Here is an 11,109-nt window from a genome sequence, read left to right on the forward strand (position 1 = left end):
GGGGGGTCATTCCATTTGGGTTGTGGGGGGGTGCTTGATGTCTGAAAAAGTCGACTGAAGGCTTCTTGTCAATTGGTCAAATGATGGATACATCTTGATATATGTCTAGTGTGTGAAATCCTCTTTCAGTGCCTCTGAAAGGTTGGCAGTCGACTACGGCTCCTTTAGATCGATTAGTCGACTAGTCGAGGTCAGCCCTAGTTAATTTGCGCATGCGGGTCAGTTCAGGAGCGTGTCACCAGTTCACACTGGAATCTGATATTGGCCACATTTAAAGAATTATAATAATTATAATAATGTGAACAGCCAAACAAAAACGATCAAATCTGAGCAATAAATCAGAATTGAGCACCAATGCTTGCAGTGTGAACATACAGTAGCTTTATATAGAACGCTCAGGAGGGTTTTGACAACACAGGGAGCTTTGAGTCTCGCCCAGTGGGACTAGAGCCTCTGGGGAAGGAGACATGGCACCGCTGTGATTTTGGCAAAGGATGAATGGACCAAGGTTGATGAACAAACGCAGGGATGGGCTGTGAAGCAGGTTCAGTCGTTATAAATGTTATGAAGTAGAATTCACGTGAAGTCTGACCAAAAAGAGAAACCTCAACGTCATCTGTTGGAACGACGCCGAGAGCTTTTCATGAAGAAGCTCTGATTTTGACATTTACAGACTGCGTGATGTTAAAGGCCAACTCAGTGATCCAAAAATAGCAATGGGGACATGTTTGTTGTATGCTCTAGTTGTTTCACTCTCAGACTGTTGATACAAGGCTAGACAACAGCTAAATAATAATATTATATATTTAAAATTATTATTATTATTATTGTTATTGTTATTATTATACATTTTCTTTTTAACACATTCCCTGCCACGCTTATATCCATCAATGTTTGATCACTGCCACCAGTCTAAGCCTATGGAGATGTTTACCTTCTTTGCAGGGCTATAACTTTTTAAATTGTATTGCTAAATTGACATTACTATGGCCCATTCAACATCGATTATCTATCGTTCAGGATGTAGGAACGTTTAACTTTTTCATTCATAGGTTCATACGAAAATACCCTCTAGAATATAAATATGTTTTTATCGTTTTCTGCAGTAATTCCTAGAACGTGAGATATAGGCATAAATGCATATATAGATTATCAAATGCCGTTTGTTGGCGATACACGCTATATTAAAATTTCAACTGTACATGATCCTAAACGTTATGACTGATCATGCACGGGTGAACGGGGGGGGGGGGTCGTTTATAATTCCGTGATCGTCGGTAAATGCTTTATGTAGTATGGGTGATATATTGATCGGAGCAGTTTGCATGGATAATAATAAACAAACGCGCTGAAAATGACGTCAGTGTCCTCTTACCGTTGGCCGGTGAGACTGGAGGAAAAAGATCCCACTTATTTGACGGCGATCGAGTCGATCCATTTCCGGTTTGTATAATAATAATAACAGCCCAAATCATGTCGATTATTGAGTTATGGCAGCGATCCATATACAGGGTGTGTGTCTTGAGTCCCGCAACAATATGCGAGTGCCGGACGCATTTCCAAGATGCACAGAGATCGACTCGTCCATTTCCGGTTTGGCAACTCGCCGATCATCCACCAAGGGGCAGTATTGAAGCGTTGCAGAGTTGTGCATGCTCCCACTGCATCAGACGAGGCTCCGTGAGGGAATTATGAATAACATGGCAAAAAAATGAAATATGATCTCAATAACGTTGTACGCCGTGGATTGGCAGAATTCGCATGAACTTGAAACACGTCGTAAGCCATTTCCGGCGTGGGATGTGTTAAACATATTTTTCTAATATTTGTATTTGTTGTATTTTGTGGTTGTAAAAGGTTTGTTTATCTTCTTCTTTCGTGTAACGTCAGAGGTCCAACTCCGTATCTTGTAGCCATGCCCTTAACTCTGGTCCCACATCAAAGAGGCTGGCTGATTGGGACTCTAATGTAACCTCGATATTGTGTCATAGGAAATATTAGGATGACTGCATAACCTTCCATAACCTGGTTTACTGTTTGCAGGTGAAAGGGCTGCCCACGTTTAAAGACGTGGACTTCAGGAACAACATGCAGAAGGTGTATGTGAGCGAGGAGGAGAAGGAGAAGGTCATGGTGAAGCTCAACAGGGATGTAGAGGTACGTGTACGCATGCATGTGTGTGTGTGTGTGTGCGTGTGCATGTGCGTGTGCGTGTGTGTGTGTGTGTACATAGCTCATCATGACCGTATTGTGGACATTGGGTGTCATTCCCGAATGGATTTACGATATATTAGGGCTGGTAGCGAGATTCCCCAAATCTCCCTGAGATTGGAATCGGCCGTGGCTGAGAGCAGAATTTAAGAGTGCTGAGGAGCACACTTATGATTGATTGACTGATTGAAAATGTTATTAATTTGACAGACTGTGTTCTCCATGTTCTTAACGGCTTTATTTGGGAGGAATAATCTAATCTAATCTAATCTAGTCTAATCTAATGTAATCTAATCTATTCTAAACTAATCTAATGTAATCTAATCTAACGTAATCTAATCTAATGTAATCTAATCTAGTCTAATCTAATGTAATCTAATCTATTCTAAACTAATCTAATGTAATCTAATGTAATCTAATCTAATGTAATCTAATCTATTCTAATCTAATGTAATCTAATGTAATCTAATCTATTCTAAACTAATCTAATGTAATCTAATCTATTCTAAACTAATCTAATCTAGTCTAATCTATTCTAAACTAATCTAATGTAATCTAATGTAATCTAATGTAATCTATTCTAATCTAATGTAATCTAATGTAATCTAATCTATTCTAATCTAATCTAGTCTCATCTAATCTAGTCTAATCTATTCTAATCTAATCTAGTCTAATGTAATCTAATCTAGTCTAATCTAATCTAATCTAGTCTAATCTAATGTAATCTAATCTAGTCTAATCTAATGTAATCTAATCTAGTCTAATCTAATGTAATGTAATCTAGTCTAAACTAATCTAATCTAGTCTAATTTAATCTAATCTAGTCTAATGTAATGTAATGTAATCTATTCTAAACTAAACTAATCTAATCTAATGTAATGTTTGTTGCACCTCTCCGTGTGTCTTCAGTTCCTGGTGCACATGAGGCTCATGGACTACAGCCTGCTGCTGGGCATCCATGACGTGGAGCGGGTTGAGAGGGAGGAGCAAGAGGCCGCGGCGGCGTCCGGCGAGGAGGGGGAGGAGAAGGAGGAGGAGAGCCAGCCCCATGTCCCCGTCCACGGCCCCCACAGCACCTCCTCACCAGAGGGCATCGCTGGCTACATGAACTCCTTCAAACCCCTGAGTCCTGGGGACTTTGACCCCTACGTGGACGTGTACGCCATTCAGAGTGCCGTAGGTACGTTTAGAGAGCCTGGAACAGCAGAGCTTCTTCAAACTAATAGTTTTAACTAGGGATGTCAACAGATTAAAAAAATTTAACTAATTCATCTCACAATTTTCTGTAATTAATCTAGATTAATCTAGATTAAAAATAGCATTTTTCTATTTAAGACCGAAGCTTGTAACAGATATTTACTTGAGTAAAATCATGGAATTAATGTAAATCAAATATTTACTATTTTAATAGTATTTTAATAGTAATATAAATGATATTCACAACAAAAATGTGTTCCATCTTCATGTCAGATGATTTTCAAAAAGGTGCATGAGTCGATGCAAAAAAAGAACAAGCAAATATACTGCTGAAAGTTCAGAACGTTGACGATTTTTCACTCCATAGATTAATCTAGATACATTTATTTTAATGCTTTAATTAATTTAAATTCATCTCCAAAGTTAAAGCATTAATTTTGACAGCCCTAGTTTTAACAGAACAGAAGGTGCTCTTTGGTAGATGGTGTGAATATTTCTTGAGGGAATGAGGAAAGAACCAATAATAATTATTGAATAATTCTCAATTTAAGGCCTTAAAAGGTATTAAAAAAGACTTACATTTCATTTGCACAGGTATTACATTTGGGGGGGGGGGGGCAGTTGGGAGATGAAATAATATTAAATATATTAAATGTTTTTGTATTCAAGTCGTTGTTTTTTGCGGGGCTACCAGGAGCTTGGTGCGTCTGGTGAAAGCTTGTATGGAACGCTCGAGAATTTAAGTGCAGGCTCCAGTTAAGTGTCGCTCTGTTTTTTTGCTAGTATGTTCGTAAAATTGGTATTAAATTGAACTCTTAAGTGGTATTAAAAACATCTTATCCTGCAGATATTCTGGAAAAGACACATACTGTAGCAGCCAGACACAATAGCAGCCACACACTGGAAGTACCCAACCTACTACTATGCGTACACATGGTGTAACTGTTACTGTACTGCGCCTCAAGCTAGGGACTGTGTGTATTGGCCAGAGACACAGCTGTTATCCAGCTGCTTGAAGCCAAACAGACCCCCGGGTAATGGCCGTTCCACTGCACAACAGAAGGGGTGAATTTACTAAATGTATATAAAGTGCAAATATCTTAGTTGTGACAATACTGTATACATGAGCAGACATGGCCGCCAGCTCAGTGATAAGCGGCGGGGGAGAGGGAGCGCAGCCAATGAGTGACGATATTTCCTTAATTTCACCCTTTCTGGACAGTTATCCTTATGGGCAGAAGCTGTTTTAATGTACATTCTATTCAATCATTTTTACTTTACTCCCCACCACAGTCAGGACAGCTGGAACCCGGACAATTTTCTGCTGTTGACTAAAAACGCTTAAATCTTATATATCTTTAAAAAAAAACAATAAAAACAACTAACCTTCTTACTGTCTTTTACTATTATGTCTATACTACGATGCTACTATACTTATACTACTACCTATCATGCTAATATGTCTATACTACTATGCTAGTATACTTACTCTACTACCCATCATGCTAACATGTCTATACTACTATGCTAGTATACTTATACTACTACCTATCATGCTAACATGTCTATACTACTATGCTAGTATACTTACTCTACTACCTATCATGCTAACATGTCTATACTACTATGCACTCAGAGTGTAACACTCAAGATCGACACTATTTGACGAATAATGCCACCTAGGCCTACCCTTAGCTTAGCTGAGAGGTACCCCTCCTGCTGACTTGTTGTTCACAATTTGTAAGTCGCTTTGGATTAAAGAGTCAGCTAAATGACTAAATGTAAAGGTCAAATGTAAATGTAAGGTCAACAGTATGTAAGGGGTTTTGGACCAGGGGCTGTGACCTCTCCTCACACATTAAACACGTTTGAACACTAAACCATATTTTATCTATATTACTAAAAGATTTGCATTACATCTCTGCCTCATTTTTGCATTTGTTGCATTTTGTACTTTAGTTTTGTATTGTATATTATTTTGTAGTGTTTGGTGACGGTCTTTATTCTTTTTACTGTATGAAGCACAAAGGGGGCTCATACAGAACCAAGCACTTCACTGTGTACTGTACCTTATGTGTGACAAATAAAACTAAACCTGACATTTTAAGCAGTAATACAGACGAGTTGCTACAGCATAAAGTTTTAGCACTGTTGTGCTACTGTCACATGTGGAAGCCAACTGCTACGGATCAGCACAGCAGTGCCAAGATCACAATATAACACTACCTTAACTGTGTTACTGCCATTACATAACCAATTTTACTCATAACACCCTCATATTTAGCAGTTTTCTACTGTATAATGGAATGTTGCAGTAACAATGGATATTCTCCTCTGTATCGGAGGAGGCATGTGGTAATCTACACCCTCCCCAGACCGACAGTAGGGCTAAGGGCAGCATGTGGTAGTCTACACCCTCCCCAGACCGACAGTAGGGCAGCATGTGGTAGTCTACACCCTCTCCAGACCGACAGTAGGGCAGCATGTGGTAGTCTACACCCTCCCCAGACCGACAGTAGAGCAGCATGTGGTAGTCTACACCCTCCCCAGACCAACAGTAGAGCAGCATGTGGTAGTCTACACCCTCCCCAGACCAACAGTAGGGCAGCATGTGGTAGTCTACACCCTCCCCAGACCGACAGTAGAGCAGCATGTGGTAGTCTACACCCTCCCCAGACCGACAGTAGGGCAGCATGTGGTAGTCTACACCCTCCCCAGACCGACAGTAGGGCAGCATGTGGTAGTCTACAGTACACCCTCCCCAGACCGACAGTAGGGCAGCATGTGGTAGTCTACACCCTCCCCAGACCGACAGTAGGGCAGCATGTGGTAGTCTACACCCTCCCCAGACCGACAGTAGGGCAGCATGTGGTAGTCTACAGTACACCCTCCCCAGACCGACAGTAGGGCAGCATGTGGTAGTCTACACCCTCCCCAGACCGACAGTAGGGTGGTAGTCTAAACCTTCCCCAATACAAGACCCAAGTATAAAAATACAAATCTGTTTTGTAAATATGTGGAACTTTTTTTTAATTCAAGTGAGTAAATCGTTTTTGTTTCAACTCTGCTACCTTATTACATGCCTCATATGGTTATGACCATCAACCTATGATTAGGGTTGGTTATCAAGAACCTAGTGGAACCAGTTCAAACATGGTCGATACTACCCAGAGTCCCAGACAGAATCATGCATGGCACCAAAATGAGCACTACGGCTACGTTCAGACTGCAGGCAAAATTGACCCAAACGCCCTTAGTGTTTTTCCTTTATTGAAAGACAGTAGGAAGGCTGAGAGGGAGACAGAGTAGGGGAGACATAGGAGAGAACCCTACTACACACCCTCAAGACCCCCCTGCTCTACATCTTCTGGCCGCCTCAGACCCACTCCTATCAGAGCTCCGGGGGGGTCATCAAAGAGAAGCCGGCTATTCTCGGCCCTCGCTCCACAATGGTGGAACAAACTTCCCACCACAGTCAGGACAGCTGAAACCAGCCCAATTTTCCGCCGTCAACTAAAAACGTACCTCTTCGATCAATATCTGGGGGCGACAGTGGATCAGGAGGTAGAGTGGTCGTCTGGTAATCAGAAGGTTCCCGGTTAGATTCCAGCAGCATGTTAGAAGTGTCCTTGAGCGAGACACTTAACCCCTAACTTCTCCTGAGCAGGTCGGCACCTTGCATGGTGGCCTCTGCCGTTGGTGTGTGAATGTGAGTGAATGGGTGAATGTGAGGCATGAGTTGTAAATCGCGTTGGTTAAAAGTGCTATATAAATGCAGTCCTTTTTCTTTTCTTCTTTTCTGAAAACAACTACTAACCTTCGTACTGTCTATTATGCACTTTACTACTACCCGGTAAGTAATCTTCCTTGCCTATATTACTACCTACTATGCTAACATGTCTTCTATGCACTCAAGACTGTTGCACTCAAGTTCAACATTGTTTGACCAACAATCTTACTGACCCTCAGCTGCCAGAGTTGTACCCTTCCTGCTGACTTGTTGTACAGAACTTGTAAGAAGTCACTTTGGATAAAAGCGGCAGCTAAACGACTAAATGCAAACATAAACGAGAGAAGGTTTCTGGCAGAATTCAACCTCGGGCCAGCAGAGGTTCCGAAGGCCGGGGGGGGTTCTTCATCACTACACAATCTCTGAGCTCAGGCACCACCACTCCTGTTGTCTACAGTACATACTGTGGGGTTGATACTAGGGGTGTAACGCTACACAAAAACCACGGTACGGTATGGTTAGGTACAGGTTTTCTGTACAGTGGGGGAACGTTTTGGCTTTCCATGTTCCACTCAGGGGTGATGGAGTCTGTGCAGTAACTAATTGTACTTGTAGGGCTGTCAATGAATATTCTATATTGAAATTAATAATCGACTTGTAAAAAATAATAAGAATAATTATATTAGATTGTGAAAAAAACAGCCCCCGGTGGGCGGTCGTTAGAAATTGGCCCCCTTCGGTTCGATCTGCTCTGACCATAATCGGCCCCCACGCTGTGTCGCTCACTGGCCCCTCCGGCTGCTGTGTTGCAGGGGCGCCCCAGAGGGCGGTGTACTTCCTCGGCATCATCGACGTGCTCACCCAGTACGACACGAAGAAGAAGGCCGCGCACGCTGCCAAGACGGTCAAACACGGGGTGAGTGATCAGCGACCTTTTGCACAGGGAAATGCTGACATTTTCAAATTGCGGTCTTTTATTTTTCTTGGCCAAGCGGTTTGTGGGTCGGGAGTGAGTTCACAGCGCGCCCCGCCGTTAGTCCCCGTGGTCCCTCACTCCGCTGCACTCTGCAAACCTTTGATTTGTGTTTAAAAGGTAGCCGCTGCGTATTGACTTTGTATCCCTGGCTGCCTGTAAATCCAGGTTAAAGACCTACCTGTTTACCCAGGCCTTTCAGCTTTTAAACAGTTTTTTTTTCTTTTTTCTGGATAGTCTTATCTCACACCTACCCTGTTTTGTTTTTTTTATCCACTTTTTCTCCTCTTTTTCTATTTTTCTCCCATCCCAATTCCACTGTGCCAATTCTTCCCTCCCGTCTTGAACGTTGCTCGCATATACGCCCCACTGGCCGGTTGTAGGGAGGATAGAAGGAGAAAGGTCGGAAAAAGGAGGGGGAAAAAGATAGTAAAAAAAAAAAAAAAAATATATATATATATATATATATATATATATATATATATATATATATATATATATATATATATATATATTTTTTTTTTATTATCTTTTTCCCCCTCCTTTTTCCGATTTTTCTCCCATCCCACTGTTAGTCGTTATGCCAATTCCCAACCCCCTTCCTGGTTGTTGCGCTCCTCCGACACATGTGCAGCCAGCCGGCAGCCAGCCTGGCAGCGCAGATTCTCACCGGGAGAGTGTAACGTGTGGAAGGTCACACTACCTTTCTCCAGATCCTACCCTCGCTGTGCAGGCGCCCCGACCGAACTGTAGGGGTCGCTGTCCACAACGCCCAGGACCCACCCCCGGCTTCCCTCCCCCTAACTCAGCCAAACGAGTTAGTATAGCGCCCAAGCCAAGGCAATGCTGACTCTCCGGGAGTTGAGACTGCAGCCTCTTGCATTGGTGACGAGCACAATCTCTGCTACGCCACCTGACCGCTTATATGTATATTTCTATTTCTTATATATTCATATTTACTTGTTGTCATATTTGTCATATTTGTATAGCTTTCTTTACCATGTTTTACTGTGTTTTATTATAGTGCCATTTATATGTACAGCACTTTGGTGCAACTACAGTTGTTTTAAATGTGCTTTAGAAATAATACGTACTTACTTTGTGGACTTATATAATGTTTATATATACACTCAAAATATATATACTGTACAGTACATTCTGGTTCAGACCTGTTATACTAGAATGTAAACGTAATTTGGGTGTGAGATCTCAACAAGTCAGTTCATTATCTATGGAGCAGCCCCACTATCTTTAGGTGAGTGTGGTGCATGATATGAACGGTCCCGGGGCACTGGAATAACAAGTAATTTCTTAAAATGGGTGGCGTTTCCCTTTAAGAAACACCATTCTAATTCACTTGAATGGAAGATAAGATAAGATATTTCTTTATTGATTCCCCCAAGGGATATCATATCTGTCTGAATATACCTGCATATAATCCTTCTATATACCTACTTATACACCTGTATATAACCCATATAACTCTGTATGATAGCATGTACAATAATGCTGTATATACCGTATATATATATACACACACACTACTCTGACTAGTTAGGCTGCAGGTCAGTATGACTATTACCATATTGTCATTATACCTGTATCACTGTACATATTAATATTACAACTCTGTACATACATATGATTAGCACTACACTCAGTAGTACTAATTTATATATTTGATACCCAGTTTAATCACCTGTACATTGTTTACTGTTACATTTGCACTCATGGATGTCAAACTTATTTTCATTGTTCTGTACTTCTGTTGTACTGCTGTATAATGACAATATATTTGAATCTAAATTTTAAATCAAAATTTGGGCATCATAGCAGTATGGGGGAGGGGGGAGGGCAGGTACCGGTATATACAGGCAATAACATTAGACCTGAATATAAACATATGAGAAGAAATAAACAGTGTAAGCAATATAATTAACTGAATATAAGAAATATGAGAAAAATAAACAAAGTGTAAACGAAGGTACAGCTGAGGGTCTGTATGCTCTATCGGTTATTATACGTTACAATAAATATAGGCAATAAAGAATTTTAATCTGAATACTGTACTGTGAGTAAGAGTGAAAGTAAACAGTAATAGAAGAGGCCTTTTGAGCACCAGCAGCCCCTAGTCAGGATGAGTCACGTTGTGCATTAGATTCATTCACCCAGTAACGGATCATTAAAAGTAAATCCCTGGGACTATTTTATTAGTTCTCTCAAAATAACTACTTTTCATTTGCTGAATATGCTAATCCCTGGTTCCACTGAAGCGCCCCGATCCTAACGGAGCTACAAAGTAGTTGTTCACCAAATGTGATTTTGCTGAAACGTGTGTTCTGACGACCCCGGGGGAATTGGCTCTCCGGGAAACAACAACAAAAAAAGCTTGTCAGCACTTTTGGTATTCTTTATGGAAACAGGGAGGGACCCCGCTAGCCACGGCAGCGATCTCATTAGAGCTGTGTTGACACTGCTGCTCTCTCTTTGTTGTGTTGTTTCTAATCCAGTGGTTTCTTCTCATGCGTCTCTCAGGCAGGAGCAGAGATCTCCACGGTCCACCCGGAGCAGTACGGTAAACGTTTCCGGGAGTTTATTGCCAAGATCTTCGCCTAGTTCACCTTCAGAGCCCGACCTGCCCACAGTCACGCCGCGCCGAGGGGGATTCGGCCGTGGAGCTGTCAGATCAACGCTGTCAGGAAATGTCAAATTCATGACTCATTTTCATAAAATACATTATTACTTTTTTGTTCAATAATTCCCTCTGTATTACACCAAGGCTACTTTCACACTGCAAGCTTTACTGCTCAATTCTGATTTATTGCTCAGATAAAAAAAAAAATTATTTGGCTGTTCACATTCTTTTTTAAATGTGGCCAATATCCCGCAGGCACAAATTAAGTTTGGCTTGTATACAAATATCACCCCCTCCCTGTCCCTCCACTGACCACCTCCATCACAGCTGTCTTCCATGTTTGTATTCACTAAGCGAATGCAA

The 11,109-nt window shown here is 41.4% G+C and overlaps 1 protein-coding gene across 1 annotated transcript in view; it reads left to right on the plus strand.

The window, feature by feature from the left end:
- The window catches only part of LOC311230003 (phosphatidylinositol 5-phosphate 4-kinase type-2 gamma-like), a gene marked incomplete at its 3' end in the record, with an annotated part of 75,376 nt that extends 64,649 nt beyond the window's left edge, over positions 1–10,727 (plus strand). The window contains 4 exon segments of the mRNA XM_084316131.1: positions 2,044–2,157; positions 3,121–3,391; positions 7,951–8,054; positions 10,647–10,727. Of these exon segments, the coding sequence (XP_084172257.1) occupies positions 2,044–2,157; positions 3,121–3,391; positions 7,951–8,054; positions 10,647–10,727 (570 nt within the window).
- Positions 10,728–11,109: the final 382 nt, after the last annotated feature.

The sequence above is a fragment of the Notolepis coatsorum genome (genome assembly GCF_963971535.1).
Source record: "Notolepis coatsorum genome assembly, chromosome: 6".
NCBI lineage: Eukaryota > Metazoa > Chordata > Actinopteri > Aulopiformes > Paralepididae > Notolepis > Notolepis coatsorum.